We start from the raw sequence: 16,823 nt of genomic DNA on the forward strand, positions 1-16,823 counted from the left end.
TATTGATGACCCATCATTAGGTAACAAAACTACCCCCAAAAACTTAGCGGCTTAAAACAAAGGTAAACATGTATCATATCTGTGCAATAAATATGTGGGAGTGGCATGGGTGGTTCTGGCTCAGCCTCTCTCATGAGGTTGCAGGCAGCTACAGGCTGACCTAGAGCTGGCAGGTCTTCCTCCCAGGTAACTCACTCAGAGGGCAGACTGGCTGTTGGCCAGAAGCCCATTGCTGCCCATGTGGCCTTCTTGACAGACTGCGTGAGCATCCTACCAATATGGTGGCTGGTGTCCCCAAAAATCAGCAATCCAAGAGAGGCTAAGGCTAAAACTGGGATGTCTTTTAGGACCTGGCCTCAGAAGTCCCACAATGTCACTGCCACAGTACCCTATGGATCACACAGAACAGCTGTGATTCAGCAAGGGGGGAGTATTTAAATACCAAGCAGCAAGGATCATTTAAGCTGAAATTTAAAGGTGGAATAGTAATTAAGTCAGGCAGGGAGATCACTTATAACAACATTGAAAGAAATTTATGAACAGAAAGTACAGATGAGGCTGGAGAGGTAAATGGAGTCTGATTCATGGCAGTACTTTCAAGCTGCATTAAGGAGCTTGATTTTTATATAAAGCCGGTAAGCCTCCAAAAGATTTATATTTTAGTAAGATCAGTCTGGTTATATATGGTGGATGGTTTGAGTGAACAAGGCCAGGGGGCAGGAGTGGAGGTAAGGCCAGGCCATGAAATGATCCAGACCCAAAAAAAAAAAAAAAAGGTGGAGTTCCTATTGTGGCTTAGTAGGTTAAGAACCCGACTAGTGTCCATAAGGATGTGGGTTCGATCCCTGGCCTCCCTCAATGGGTTAAGGATCTGGGGCGGCTGCAAGCTGTGTCATAGGTCATACATGTGGCTTGGTTCCGGCGTTGCTGTGGCTGTGTGGTAGGCTGGCAGTTCAGCTCCGATTCAACCCCTAGCCCAGGAACTTCTATATGCCACACAGTGTGGCCATAAAAAGAAAAAAAAAATGCTAACTTGGATTTCAGTAGTGGCAATGGAGATGGACAAATCTTGGGCAAGTTCTGAGATACTTAGGAATAAACCCAAGGGACTCAATGTTTGATTGAATACATGGGTTGCACAATAGGGAGGAATCAAGTTGGGCTCCTAGATTATTGACTTGAGCAATTAGGTAAATGGGGCACATGGGATTAAAAAGTAGGTATGGGGATGAGAAAGGTTTTTTGTTTTGTTTCATTTTATTTTGTTTTTAACAAGCCAAGTTTGATGTGCTTTGCACACATGGAAATTTCCAATAGGCAGTGGACGTATGGGACGTGGCCGTCAGGAGATATGCCTGGACATAAAAACTTCTGAGTCATCAGAATATCACTGGAAATTGCAGCCATGAGCCAGAGAATCATTGCATTTTAAGAGGAAGAGGGGTTTACAAAAGAGACTGAAAGTGAACGCCAGAAAGGTAGTTGAGGAGAAGTATTGTGAGAGTCTACCATCACAGAAGACAGGGGTGATCTGGCTTGTTCATACTCCTAAGCCAAATAATTTAAAACTGAACATATGTTGCACATCAGATAGGAAATAGCCAATGGAGAAGGTGAGTGCTCTCCTTGGTTCAAGGCACGATGCTTTTATGGGAAGGATGTGAATAGCATTAATCTCTTCCGGTACAGTGTGATGTACATACAGATAACCCCAGGGATTATATTTTATTTTATTTTTTTGTCTTTTTGCCTTTTTGAGGGCCGCTCCCGCGGCATATGGACATTCCCAGGCTGTAATGTGGAGCTGTAGCCACCAGCCTACGCCAGAGCCACAGCAATGTGGGATCCGAGCCACATCTGCGACCTACACCACAGCTCACGGCAACGCCAGATCTTTAACCCACTGAGCAAGGCCAGGGATCGAACCTGCAATCTCATGGTTCCTAATTGGACTCATTAACCACAGAGCCACAACAGGAACTCCCTGGCATTATATTTTAAAATGCAGATTCTGGCTTAGTATGTTTCAGGGAGGTCCCAAGCCCTCAGGTCCCCGAGGTCCTGTATTTCTAAAAGGGTCCTGGGTGATGCCAACATTGCTGGTCCACAGACCACATTTTGAAGAGCACTTTGAATCCCATTATGGCTCTCAATCTTTGCAGAACAGACTCACATTATTGGTCCCTGACCCCTACGGATTATGCTTCAGTCAATCTTGGGTAGGATATGATAATTTGCATTTCCATCAAGCTCCCTGGTGATGCCAATGATGCCAAAGGTCCCCAGACCTACTTTTGAGTTGCACAGTTCCAGCAGTTTAACTACTTGTGGCTCCAACAGAGGAAAAGCCAGATTCCATTGGGTTTCAAATCATAATGCAAACAAGAAGTATTCCTGTTCATCTCCATAGTCCATGACCGGAAGTCACTGGTGGCAAAAGCCTACTACCACTCACTACCCATTACCGCAAGGGTTGCTGTAAGAGAACTAGGGACTCATTCTTTTTTTTTTTTTGACTGTTCCCAGGCCAGGGATCAAACCTGCACCACAGCAGTGATCCAGTGCACAGCAATGACAATGCCAGATCCTTAACCCACTGAGCCACTAGGGAACTTGGACTCATTCTTAATTAACTTATTTATTCCCAAGACCTATCCTCAGTAGTGGACGCCTATTGCTCTCAAAATTTTATCTTGCTTGGTCAAGACATTTCATATTAAAACAAGCAGCTGCTAACAAGTACTTTTTCCTTTACTCAAGGGGTGTGTTTTACAACAGACTCATTTTTTTTCCCTAGAGTGAGACAATTTAAGAAAAAACTAATAAGGGGGGGAATTCTATTTATGGAGGAATCAATTCACATATGTATTTACTAAGCGCACAAATGTATTTTACGTAAGGCATCCTAAGGTGAAAGAGAAAGATTATAAATACACAGTTCCTGTTCTTAAGTCCATAACATGAAATAAAGACACCAACAATCAATGTTGAAACATGACAAATGCCATCTGAAAAAACAGCTGACACTTATTTTTATTAAAACCAACCAGCACCTCAACCCATTCTCACAATGTGTTTGTTATTAATAGCAACAGACACATAAAGGAGGAGAAAAATAGCAAACAAGGGTAACTAGGAAAGGCACCTGGCTGATGGTTGAAGTAATTCCTGGAATTAGACAGATGGGCAGTCTTTTCACAGGTGGAGGACCCAGAGGACCACTTCTTTACAAAAATCAATTAACATGTGCTCTGAGAATCTGCTGACAAAAGGCTTTAACCTACTGTTGTTCTTCGCAGTGTAATTAGCAAAGATATCCACGTATACAGCACAGCAACCGCCCTTAAAAAAGGCTTAGCCTGAGTATCGAGACGGAGTAACACAATAAATTCAGAGGACAGAGGAATATATTTAAGAAGACAAAACTGGGAAGAAGATAGTGACCTCCAACCCCCAAAGAGAGGTGTCTTTGGAGATGCGAAAGTATCTCTGTAGGACTCTCACTGCCAGTCGGTAAGCCTTCCAAGCACAGGTCAGGGTACGGGTGCCAGGACCAGGGGAGGGGGGCGCCCCGGGGTGCCCCAGGCCCTGCAACGCGGGAAGGTGGGAGACGTACGAGTGGCCAAACTGCAGCCATCCGTCGTGCCTTTACCGACCCCTCTACAGCCTTCAGCACAGGGGCACTAGCGGAAGGAAGTTTTTCGCGGCCATCGGCCCGCCCCACCCAACTCCCCTGGGGCCGGAGTGGTCCCGCCGCTCCCGCGGTCAGATCTGAGGCCACCCTTCCTCGCAGCCCGGGCCTCCTCCAGAGAGCCGCGCCTCCCGCTCTGGCCTAGGGGTGGCGGGCGTCTGCGAGGGTGAGGGTGGCCTCGGATCGGCGGTCGGTAGCACGGTTCCAGTGGCTCCGAGCGGGGTCCTGGCAGCGACAGGACTTCGCGGGTCTCTGCAGGATTGGCTGGTCTGGCGACCGGAAGTGCGCCGCTACCTTCCGGCCGGCGCCGCACGAGACGGGGCGGGGCGCCCCGGGAGGGGGCGGGGGGCCGCGCTGACGGACGGCTCCCATGGCCTATGGGCGCGGCCGCAGCGGCCCGGCCTCCCTGGCGCGCCCCCTCCCCGGGGCGGCTGACGCCCCCCAGCCCCCCATTTCCAGGGTGCTGCACAAAGCGCCGAGACTTACCGGGTCCTGGCTGTCCGCCGCGGTGCTTTGCAGGCGCTGGTGTGGCCCCGCCCCCGTGGCCCTCGGCGTCCCCAACTGGCCGGCCTCCTTCCCTGTCCGGAGCCGCGCGAGGACGGCCGAGGCCGCAGGTCTGTGACTGCGTGTCGGGCGGCGCGAGGGGATGTGAGGGCGCGAGGCTTCGGCGGCGGTCCCAGAGTGTCCCGCGGGCAGGCAGGCGGGCCGCGCTGCGTCCTTGCCTAGAGGCGTTCGGCCGAATCCGCCGTGCAGACCGAAAGCCTCTCGGACCGCCCCGCCGTTTCGCTCAGTCGGGGGGCGCGGCCCTGGCCCTCGCGGAGACTTGGGTCGCCTGGTGTGGGACCCGGCGCCCACTTGTCCGCCTGAGATGGGGGGGCCGGGGCCGCAACTCCGGAGAGAGCAAGTTTGCTGAGGGCGGGGCGCTTTCTCATTTTGGCCGCGCGGGCAGAGGGAGGGCCTGAGTGGTCTCCGGCCTCGGGGGCCAGTCGACTTCCTGGGTGAGCCAGGGCAAGTACTGAACTTCGGCCCCTCGGGGTCTGGCGGGGACCTCGGTCGCCGAAGGGTCGAGGTGCGGAGGTGAGCCGAATAACGTGCTCTGCAGCGCTCTGGGATGCCCAGTACGCGCTGTTCTTCTAAGCTGTAGAGAAAGAAGCACCGCTTTCATTTAAGATGGCATGCCTTGTCATTTGATGGGGAAACTTTTGTTTCGCAGGGCCATGTGATTATCACAGTGGGATTATCACGCATAGTTGGCCCTTAAATATTTGTTGCCCTTCAGTCTTAACGTGTTACAGTGTGTCTCACTTGTGGGATTTTTACAACTCTGCTCAGAGCCCTTAGAAAGGGCTTAAGGCCAGGACGAGGTAATTTGGGGATAAACTCATCTCTTGGACTTTGCCAACCCTCCTTTTCTCCCGCGTCTGTCCAGATTCTCCATTTTCGGTGCTCGCCGCTAAGTCTGTTTTGCTTCTCAGATTTTTTTTTTTTTTTTTGGTACGTATGAATGAATGAGTTAATTGTATGATGTTGATTGCTTTCTTCTTTTCAATAGAGCAACCTGTTTACCTTTAGGACTCTGTAAACTGCCCCAACAATCGTGTCCGGCAACCGGTCTTAATTAATAATTAGTTAAACGCTGTTCATTCTTCGCAGGAGTGATGCAAGATGTTCTGGGGGACTGTAGCCAGCTTACTCACTGCCACCACTCCCCCGCCTCCCACTTGCTGCTTCCAAACCAGGCTCCTGCTCCCTGCTGTCACTCCCACTGTTGCTCCCTGGCATAGCAACTGCCCTGATTGGCACACCCCCGCTGCCATCACCACTGAGGCATATTCCCGATTTTTCCAGTGTGAATTGTTTGAAAGAATATCGGTATCAAATTCAGATACCTGAGATAAAACAATATTTCAGGGAGTTCCCTGGTGGTCTGTCAGCTTCAGGATCTGGTGTTGTCACTGCTGTGTGTCAAGTCGTTGTTGTGGTGCAGGTTTGACCCCTGCCTTGGGATCTTCCACTTTCTATGGGTGCGGCCCAAAAAAACCCGAAACAATATTTCAGTTCTTCAGAATTAGGCTATCAACAATCTGCTAATTTACTTAACTGCTTAATGGTACCGTAGAAAATAATATAAAATTATATAATTATGTGACACATTGTATTGTAACTGCTATGACTGGGGAAGAGGAAAGATCCGCAGGAACTTGGGCATCCCAGGAAGGAGGGCTTCCTGGAAGAAGGACAGGGGCTTGTCTGTGATGCTCACCTGTATCCCTAATTCTGGGCAATGCCTTCCAGAGAACAGAAGCGTCATAAATGTGGTTGTCCTAAAGAAGTATTTGTGGTGTGTCTTGAGAGCAGCTTTGAAGGCTGGTTAAGATTTGGATGGGAAAACGGGAGGGCATGCCAAGCAAGGGAAAATGGCCCGAGTCAAGTCACTTAAGCCCATTTGAGCACAGGGTGTGCTGGGGAGAGAAGGTACCGACATATGGATGGTGGTTCACTTCTGTGTTGTTTGTAGGCGTGGTTGGAAGAACAATGCATGTGAGTCTTTGACGCCATGATATCCATCAGGCAAAGAAAAGGAATAAAGACCACAGAAGTTTCTGAGGATTGTGCGGCACAAGAAGAGAATGTGAAGTTGGAAAATAAATTGCCATCTAGTAGGTGATTTAAATGAAAGCAGCATTTTGGATTGCTTTTTTGTGTGCATATTAAAAGAATCACTCTAAACAGGATAAAAATTTGGTGAGACCTAATCGTTGAAGAAACGTGTTCTACTACCTTGATATTTTAGTATTCCACATGTTTTAACTGCAGTTTGATGAGGTTGGTTTTACAGTTAGGATTAGAACCCTGCCTCTCAGCTGTCTGTTCAGTATGGTTATGCCAATCTGATCCTTTGACTTTCCAGAGGAATGCTTTTTCCCACTGCTCAGATTTTAGTCTAGTTCTAATTTTTCTGGTTTGTGTATGCTGTTCACAACTAGAAAGCCGTACCTTGGGTGAGTTTCTCATTAAAATATTAAAAGATGAATCAAACATTTTTTATTTCCCATCAATTTCTTGAAATTTTCTTATTTGCTTTTTTTTTCTTTTTTGGTGGGAAAAGTGGTCAAAGTTTGATAAATTGTTTAGTTTTTTTTTTAAATGTTGAAGGCTCTTGCTAAACCATACATCAGATGGCATTAATTACCAACTTCTTGTCTCCCAGTTGCTCTCTTAGACTAAACAAGGTCAGGATTTTTTAAAGTAAGCATGAAAAATTCCACATCCACCAGCCATTTTGGATATCTGATAGAGTTTGCATCAGTTGCAGCTAGAGCTAGTGAAGTAATATGGGATAACAGTTTTCTAAAATAAAAGTAATCCGTACTGAGACGTCATGCCACCCAACTCAGCTCTTAAAAATTTGGGATAATAACAGAGTACTTTCTGAAAACCTTATGCAAATACAAATTCAAGTTTTTTTTTTCATTAAAACATAATTTTGAGGATTGTTCATTGTATCAAAAGAGTATTTATTCATGTCAGGGGGAAAAAAAAAGAAAACTAAAGAAAAGCAAAAAAAGGAAGTTCTCCTGAGGCTCAGAGCGTTAAGGACCCAGCATTGTCCCTGCTGTGGCTCTGGTTATAGCTGTGGCATAGGTTACCACCTATGATACTTGGATTGTTTTGTGGTCTAAATGTTGTTCTTTGCATGTGTATACCTACAGGCATTCAGATGTGGTTTTACAAAATTGTAACCCAACATGCTGTTTTATAACTTTGCTATGTTTCTTATACCGTGTTATGAACAGATCACGTTGGACAATGTATTTTTAAAATACCGTCAATGTATAGTCACTGTGTGACTGTAGCATAATGTATTTAACTAATTTCCTATAGGATATTTAGATGATTTTTTAACCTTTTACCTATACAAACTGAACAAATATCCTTGTGGCCAAATATTTGCTTAAAACGTTATTTCCGGAGTTCCCATCGTGGCGCAGTGGTTAACGAATCCGACTAGGAACCATGAGGTTGCGGGTTCGGTCCCTGCCCTTGCTCAGTGGGTTAACGATCCGGCGTTGCTGTGAGCTGTGGTGTAGGTCGCAGACGCGGCTCTGATCCCGCGTTGCTGTGGCTCTGGCCTGGGCCGGTGGCTACAGCTCCGATTGGACCCCTAGCCTGGGAACCTCCATATGCCGCGGGAGCGGCCCAAGAAATAGCAACAACAACAACAACAACAACAACAAAAAGACAAAAGACAAAAAAAAAAAAAAAAAACAACAAAACGTTATTTCCTTGGTGTATATGCCTAGATTTAGAATTATTGATCAAATAGATTGCTCATTTTGGTGGCTTTTACTTCCTGTTGCCATGTTGCATTCCTGAGAGGTATCAGTTTATTCTTTTACCAGCAGCGTTTGAAAAATGACTGTTTATTGTATCCTTACCAAATACTATCAACAAATACTTGATAGTATTTTTAAACTATCAATTGGCCAACATTTGAAAAGTTACAGCTCTTTGTTTTGATTTGCATTTCTTTAATACTAATGAATTTGAACTTTTTTTTTCTAGTAAGTTCATTGGCCATTTTTTTTCTTCTGTGAATTGCCTATTCATGTCCTTAATAGGTTTCCTACTGGAATATTTATTATTTGTTATTATCTTGAAAGTATTTGTCCTATATTAAGAATATTTAACCTTTCTTATATGTTCTGTAAGTATTTTTCTTAGTTTATATGTCCTTTCACTTTAGAGTAATGGTTTTTTCCTATAGGTTTTAAAAATTTTGTTATCAAGTTTTTTGAGAATAAAGTACACATTGTAAGTAGATTACCTAAAAGACATTATAGTTCAGATTATAACCTATTTGTTCCTCCATTTAAGAAATTTAGTAGTTAAAGGAGTTCCCGTTGTGGCTTAGTGGTTAACAAATCCGACTAGGAACCATGAGGTTGAGGGTTCGGTCCCTGCCCCTGCTCAGTGGGTTAAGGATCCGGTGTTGCCATGAGCTGTGGTGTAGGTTGCAGACACGGCTCGGATCTGGCATTGCTGTGGCTCTGGTGTAGGCTGGCAGCTACAGCTCCCATTAGACCCATAGCCTGGGAACCTTCATATGCCGCAGGTGTGGCCCTAAAAAGACAAAAGACAAAAAAAAAAGAAACTTAGTAGTTAGGAATTCTCTGTGGCATAGAGGGTTAAGGATCTGGCATTGTTATTGCAGTGGTTTGGGTCATTGCTGTGGCATAAATTCTATCTCTGGCCCAGGAACTTCCATATGCCATGGGGATGGCCAAAGAAAAAAAAAATAGGAAAAAGAAAAGAAAGTTAGTAGTTATGCAATAGTTGTTAAACTAGGCCAAACACAGGCCCTGGGTAGTAAGATGAATAAAATAGTGTACTTCCCTCTGGAAGCTCACACTCTAGTTGGCACAGTGGACAAATGAACAGTTAGATCTAGTTGGATAAACTATCATAAAAGTATGAAAAATATTAAAAAGTCTGTGGAATCCCAGAAAGGAGCCCCTAACTGTCTACTTGGGACAGAGAAGGCTTGACTTAGCATGCCTGGCAGTCTGAAATAAAACTATTAAATGCTAAATTCTTTACTGACTTAGTTTTTCATCTGTTCCATTTTTCTAAAAGGTTGTACAAATAGAAGATTATGGAAGATTCTGTCCTTTACAATTGGTGGAACTGTTGCCCTTTGCATTGGACTTCTCACATCTGTCTACCTGGCCACTTTGCATGAGAACGATTTATGGTTTTCTAATATTAAGGTATGACCATTGTGTGATTTACTCATCAGCATCTCTAGTAGTTAGCCATGTAGATGAATGACCAAGACAACTCCACTTTGCCAAAAAGAATTCAATCTCTCTTTCTCTCCTTTTTTTTGTAAATTTTTAGGGCTACACTTGCGGCATATGGAAGTTCCAGGGCTAGGGGTCAATCAGAGCTGCAGCTGCCGGCCTACAGTACAGCCATACCAATGCCAGAACTGAGCTGCCTCTGCAACCTACACCACAGCTTATGACAAGATCCTTAACTCACTGAGTGGGGCCAGGAATGGAACCCATGTCCTCATGGATACTAGTTGGATTCATTACTGCTGAGCCACAACAGGAACTCCCAAGAATTTAGTCTTTTAAAAGCTTTGGCTATTAAGTAAAATGACTTTTTGTTTGTTAGTTAAAAATAACAGCAGAAAGTGAGTTTTCCCCTTTTCATTAACTTTTTCCAATTATGTATTACTTAGTCTAAATCAGTATTTTTTCAAACTCTGGATTGTGAAATTAATGTAGGTTATGAGTAACATTTTTCTTAATGAAATCAAATGTAAGAGAATACTACCACATATTGAAACTTTTAATTATATATATGTATGTACACACTGGGTCACAGTATAAATTTTTTTTTCACTGTCGGGTACAGTTAAAAAAGAAAGGGAGTTCCCTTCGTGGCTCAGTGGTTAACGAATCTGACTAGGAACCATGAGGTTTCGGGTTCGATCCCTGGCCTTGCTCAGTGGGTTGAGGATCTGGCGTTGCCATGAGCTGTGGTGTAGGTCACAGATGTGGCTCGGATCCCGAGTTGCTGTGGCTCTAACGTAGGCCGGTGGCTACAACTTGGATTAGACCCCTAGCCCGGGAACCGCCATATGCTGTGGGAGTGGCCATAGAAAAGGCAAAAAGACAACAACAAAAAAAAAGAAAGAGAGAAAATCAAAACCATTGCTCTAAACCATGGAGATTAATCTTGGTCCATAGATGACCTTGATGTGGTTGGTGTAACTTTCTAATAGTATCTGCAGGTAGCTGGAGTTGGGGGAACCGTAACTTTCATCAGATTGTCAAGAGGGTCTGTGACTCTAAACACCAATTTCCTTGTTGTCTTTCTTCTCTTTCTTTCTGTCTCTTTAAACATTTCTAGATGTTGTTTAATTTGGCATTGTGTTCAGAACACTTAAAAGGAAACTTTCACCTTGCCAGTGTTTTTCATCCAAATGTACCTTGATTTTGATCCAGGAATATCATGCTCTTTGACCTTATTTCCCAGCATGGCTTCCATGACTTCTTTTTTTTTTTTTGTAATTACTCAATGAATTTTATTACATTTATAGTTGTACAACGATCATCACAACCCAGTTTTATAGCATTTCCATCCCAAACCCCCAGCGCTTCCCCCTTTCCCCCAACCTGTCTCCTTTGGAAAACATAAGTTTTTCAAAGTCTATGAGTCAGTATCTGTTCTGCAAAGTTCATTGTGTCCTTTTTTTAGATTCCACATGTAAGTGATTGCATATGATGTTGGTGTCTCACTGTCTGGCTTACTTCACTTAGCATGTTAATTTCTAGGTCCATCCATGTTGCTGCAAATTCCATTATTTCTTTTCTTTTAATGGCTGAGTAATATTCCATTGTGTATATGTACCACATCTTCTTGATCTACTCCTCTGTCGATGGACATTTAGGTTGTTTCCATGTCTTGGCTATTGGATATAGTGCTGCAGTGAATGTTATTTTACCTTTGTAAGCAACTAGTGCTTACAAATTCAGAGTTCCCGTCTTGACTCAGTGGAAGTGAATCTGACTAGTATCCATGAGGACACAGTTTCGATCAGTAGGTTAAGGATCCAGGTTGCTGTGTGCTGTCGTGTAGGTTGCAGATGAGGTTCGGATCCTGTGTTGCTGTGGCTATGGCTGTGGTATAGGCCGGTGGCTACAGCTCTGATTTGACCCCTAGCCTGGGAACCTTCATATAAAAAAGGTAAAATTCACTTTCACAGGGCAAAGATTTATCATCTATGAAAATATTCAAAAAATCTATGCAGAATCTAAAGATAGATCCCAAAGATAGTTGGCCAAAATATTTTGAGCCTTTGTTCAATTATTGAACAGGGTCTCCAAAGGAAACTACTTTGTTTTGATTTGTGTTTGGGTGTTTTTGGCCACATTGGCAGCATATAGAAGTTCCTGGGCCAGGGATCAAATCCAAGCTGCACCTGCAACCTACACCACAGTTGCAGCAACATTGGATCCTTAACCCAATGCACGGAGCCGGGGATAGAATTCACGCCTCAGCGATGACCCAAGCTGCTACAGAGACAATGCCAGATCCTTAACCTGCTGCACCACAGCAGGAGCTCCAAAGGAGGCTACTTGAATGACAAATTTTATTTTTATGTGTAATTTCTAGTACATTTATTTTTAAAACCTGTCCTATTACTTTATAGGTATAGCATGTGTCTGTGTATATATATTTATACAAATTATCATGGTAACAAAGAATAATAATTCTTATCCTTCAGTGACAGGTGGTAGTTTTTCTTATCAAGAAAAAATTTACTCGTCTATATCTCTCTTTTTTTAATTTTTTATTGTTTTTTTCTTTTTAGGGCCACACCTGCAGCATATGGAAGTTCCCACGCTAGGGGTGGAATCTGAGCTGCAGCTGCCAGCCTATACCACAGCTTGCAGCAATGCCTGATCCTTAACCCACTGAGCAGAGCCAGGGATCGAACCCACGTCCATAGCATGGATACTATGTTGGGTTCTTAACCCACTGAGCCACAGCAGGAACTCCCTCACCTATATCTCTTTACAGTGGAGTATCTATAAACAGATTCCCTGGAATTAAGAAATTTAATACTTATTTATTAAATAACACAAGTATTTTGAGTAAAGGTTGGAATTTCCCCTTTGTGGGCATACAGCCAAAATTAAATGCTAGGAACTGGATGGTAAGGGGACATGGTGAAAGAGGTGACATAATTTTAAAGTGTAAGTTTAGCTTTTTAACTTAAAGCCCATGGAGTTCCCTGGTTGCTCAGCAGGTTAAAGATCCAGCGTCACTTTTGTCGCTCTGCTTACTGCGATGGTGTGGGTTTGATCCCTGGCCAGGGAACTTTTGTATGCCACGGGCACAGCCAAAAAAATATTAAAGTGTGTAAGTTGCCTTGTTAGCACCCTTAAATAGATACACCCCACCATTAAGAAGCCTGAGCATTCCTGACTTTTCTCTCCTTACTCTCACCAGGTTAGAGAAGTCATTGTATCTTTCTTTACCTAGTATTTATTGAGCCTCTGTTCTGTGGGTAACACTGACTTAAACACTGCGGGAACCTGGAAGGAATAACAGACTTCTGAATTTGCTAGCCGACTTTCCAGTGTAATCAGTTAATTTAGTAAATATGTATTAAGCACCTGTAGTATGCCAGCAGGCACTGTGCACAGGAGTAATAATACCCCCAAGTAAGACAAGGCCTCTCTTCTAAAGGAGTTTACATTCTTGGAGTTCCCATCGTGGTGCAGTGGAAACAAATCTGACTAATATCCACGAAGACGTGGGTTCGATCCCTGGCCTCACTCGGTGGGTTTAAGGATCTGGTGTTGCTGTGGCTGTGGCGTAGGCCAACGACTGTAGCTCTGATTGGACCCCTAGCCTGGGAACCTCCATATGCTGAGGGTGCGGCCCTAAAAAGGCAAAAAAAAAAAAAAAAAAAAACCCAAAAAACAAACAAAAGGAGCTTAACATTCTTGAGTGGGATATAGGTAGGACAGATTCAAAATCAGCTCTGTGGTGGGGCGAGATAGAGTCAGGCGGGAGCAGAAAGGAGAGGTGGCCTAACCTGATTTTGGAAGATCAGGGAAGGTTTTCTAGGGGAAGGAGGGGTTGAGGAGACCTGGAGGATGAATAGGGGTTAGCCAGGGAGACTGGGGAGGAACGTCGAGGGACGTATACAGGAACTTCAAGAGGGAAGAGAACCTAGAATGTCCAAGGAGTTGGCGCCTGACTGGAGAGTAGATGGGAAGAGGGCATGGACTGGGAATGGTGAACCGAGGCCGGATCTGAAGAGGCCTGGCTTGTGTGTCTCGGAGAGCTTCTTCTGAACATGGCAGTGAGCCCTGCTTTTAAGGAGGCATTGATGGCATTATGTTGGCGGGGTTTATTTATATTTTATTTTATTGAAGCAGAGTTAACCCTCCAGGTTGCACAAGTTTCAGGTGAACAGCAAGTGAATGTTGGTGTTTTAGGACCTTGGCTGAGGCTACAGTGTAGAGAATGGGTTTGAGGCGGGGAAGAGTCAAGTCCTATTCAGTGGATTTAGTGCTCTCTGAATATCCAATTAAGATGTTTAGCAAGTGAGAGTTCCTGTTGTGGCTTAGTGGTAATGAACCTGATTAGTATCCTCGCTCAGTGGGTTAAGGATCTGGCATTGCCGTGAGCTGTGGCATAGGTCACAGAGACTGTTCGGATCTGGCGTGGCTGTGGCTGTGGCTGTGGCTAGCAACTGCAGCTCCGATTTGACCCCTAGCCTGGGAATTTCCATATGCTGCACCTTTGGACCTAAAAAAAAAAAAAGATGTTTAGTAAGTGAATATCTTCTGTGTAGCAGTCACTGATCTAGGCCCGGAGAATACAGCATTTGACTCTGATATGGAACTTAATTAGGATGAGGAGAAATGAATCAGAAACTAACAAGAAATAAGTACTGTGGTGAAAATCAAACAGGGTGATAAGGTAGTCATTGGCAGGCTACTTGAAATTGGGGGGTAAAGCAGACTACTTCGAGGATAACACACACACCAAGACCTAAATGATGAGAAGGAACCAGCCTAGCTAAGGTCTCTGAGGACTTTCTAAACAGAGGGAAAGGGAAAAGGTTCTAACGTAGAAATAAATTGGTCGAGTTTCAGAAGACACTTATGGCTGGAATTTTATGAGCAATGAGGAGGAAGATGGTACAAGAGAGGAAAAGGCCAGGTCATGTAGGGCTAGGTAGGAGTTGGAGAGAAATGGACAGAGATAGAGTTGAAAGAAGGTATTGATTCCTCATTTGTATCGAGTGGGATTGAGGAGGAAGACTCATCAGTGATGACCTTCTTTCATTATCTGAAGGATAAATGGATGGATCTCCCTTCACTGTGACCGTGAACCCTGTGGGAGGAGCCCATCTGGAGGGTACAAAGACTTCTGACACCAGCTACCCAGAGTTAAGCCACACTTCATGGTTTGAGGACACAGCCCTCCCCTCAGATTGCCCTTCACTGCAAACACCAATCACAACTTTGGAGGTCCCCAGGCTACCCTTACAGAATTCTGACCATCTGGCTGTACATTCACTGAAATGACTCAGAACTCAAGAAAGTTCAGTATTCATAATTAGAATTTTATTATGGAAATAAGATTCCAATCAGAACCAGCCAAAGAGAGAGACACATGGGGCAAAGTCTGGGAAAGTACCAGATTTGACAGTTCCATTGTCCTCCCCCATAGAGTCAGGACCGTTACCCTCCTGGCGTGTCAGCGTGTGACAACATGCAGAATTTTGCCAACCAGGGAAGCTTTCCTAAACCTGTGTCGAAACCCCCAGGGGTTTTGTTATATGTGTCTGGTTGATTAAATCATTGGACACGGGTCGAACTCTGTCTCCAGCCCCCTCCATACCCGAGAGGTTGGGTTGATAGTCTGCTGGCTCAAAGCCCCATCCTTCTAATCATATGGTTGGTCTTTCTGGCTTGGCCAACTCCCATCCTGAGTCAGCTCCTTGACAGAGACTATCTAGGGGTCCACCCAGAGTCCCCTGTGAGCACAGACTGTCGGATGTGGGCTAAGAAACCCATGTGAGTGGCAGACACTCTTACCACTTGGGAAATTGAAGAACGTAATGGCCACCTCCAGGAACTGGGGACAAAGGCCAACCCAATTCTTTACTACACAGGGGACAGCAGGGCAAGAAATGATGAGTTCAGATTTGGATGCATTATGAGTCACTTTCAGGACAGTCCATGTAAAGATGTGGAGTGAAGGAAGCTGGATTTTCGGATCTGAAGGCAGGAGAGTCCCACCTATGTTGGAAAGGGACATACTCGTATGACCAGCTTGTAGCTGTGTGGGTAAGATTGTTTGAGGAGTGTGTGGAGTGAGAAAAGGAGACCTGAGGCTAGATTCCATCTGTGCTTCCGACACCATCCGGGAGAAGCTACAAAACAGGCATATCCTCTAGCAGGTTTCTCCCCCACCCTATCCCGTGAAACTTAAAATTGAGCTCAGAGCCTTAGTGCCTTTTTTTTCTCTCTCTATTCAAGCAGTACCTGATAGCAGACTTTCCTTTCCCCATCAACCCGGCCCTGTGTCACAGAGGGATCCTTGGATGTTCTAACCATTTCTCAAACCAGACCAAAGGCATTTTACTTATTTTTGCCTCTTAGATTATCTTGACCTAGTGGGCTTCAATAGAACTCTCTGTGCTGAAGAAAATGATCTAAGTCTACGCTGTCTGTAGATGCTGGTCAGATGTAGCTATTGAATGTTGGAAATGTGGCTAGTGTTAACAGAGGAGCTAAATTTTAAATTTAATTTAAATTGAACTTAAATTGCAAAATGCGTATATATTTTTTTATAAATAAACCAGTGATAAATATAGCCATTTCTGGTCAAAGATATTACTTAGCCTAAGGAAAAGCTCATTTTCAGAGTTTATACACCTGCATAAATTTACTCCTTTACATCATTTTCATATTGGGAGATTATGGGAATATTTGAGAAGTGTGAATCTGTTTTCCTTTTTTTTTTCCTTTTTAGGGCATATGGAAGTTCCCAGGCTAGGGGTCGAATTGAAGCTACAGCTGCTGCCCTACGCTGTAGCTACAGCAACACAGGATCCAAGCCATGTCTGTGACCTACACCACAGCTAATGGCAACGCAGGATCCCCGACCCACTGAACGAGACCAGGGATCAAACCCACATCCTCATGGATACTAGTCAGATTAGTTTCTGCTGTACCACAGTGGGAACTCCTGTTTTCCTTTTTTATTTGTGGCTTATAACTTAGCAAAATTGCTGGGCTAGTTTTTTATGAAAATACTTTGATCTTTTGCATGTTTTGAATTAATTCTAATTATTTAGAGAGTAAAAATATGCTAATAAAATAGAAAAAAATATACATTCATTTTATGCAATTAAAATAATTTTTTTAAATGTTCATAGCAGCATTAGTATTTGGTGTGGGAACCCTGGAGCAGAGAAACTTGAAAATTGAAAAGAAGATGTTGGTTTAAATGGTCATAGAAAATATGTATGTATTATCCTTTCTTAGCATATTTTTTTAATTAAAAAGCTATTTTCCTACTGTCT

At 44.1% G+C, this 16,823-nt stretch overlaps 1 protein-coding gene across 5 annotated transcripts in view; it reads left to right on the forward strand.

The window, feature by feature from the left end:
* DPY19L3 (dpy-19 like 3 (C. elegans)) overlaps window positions 4,026-16,823 on the forward strand; it is a 79,373-nt gene continuing 66,575 nt past the window's right edge. Inside the window, exons 1-3 of one of the 5 annotated variants that reach the window (XM_021094265.1) lie at window positions 4,026-4,768; window positions 6,210-6,351; window positions 9,329-9,462. In XM_021094265.1, coding sequence (XP_020949924.1) covers window positions 6,249-6,351; window positions 9,329-9,462 — 237 coding nt within the window. In that variant the 5' untranslated portion in view covers window positions 4,026-4,768; window positions 6,210-6,248. Of the gene's footprint in view, window positions 4,769-6,209; window positions 6,356-9,328; window positions 9,463-16,823 lie in introns of those variants that run through there. The other 4 variants (XM_021094267.1, XM_021094264.1, XM_021094268.1 and 1 more) reach the window with 4 other exon arrangements.

Source organism: Sus scrofa, chromosome 6, assembly GCF_000003025.6.
Source record: "Sus scrofa isolate TJ Tabasco breed Duroc chromosome 6, Sscrofa11.1, whole genome shotgun sequence".
Lineage (NCBI taxonomy): Eukaryota > Metazoa > Chordata > Mammalia > Artiodactyla > Suidae > Sus > Sus scrofa.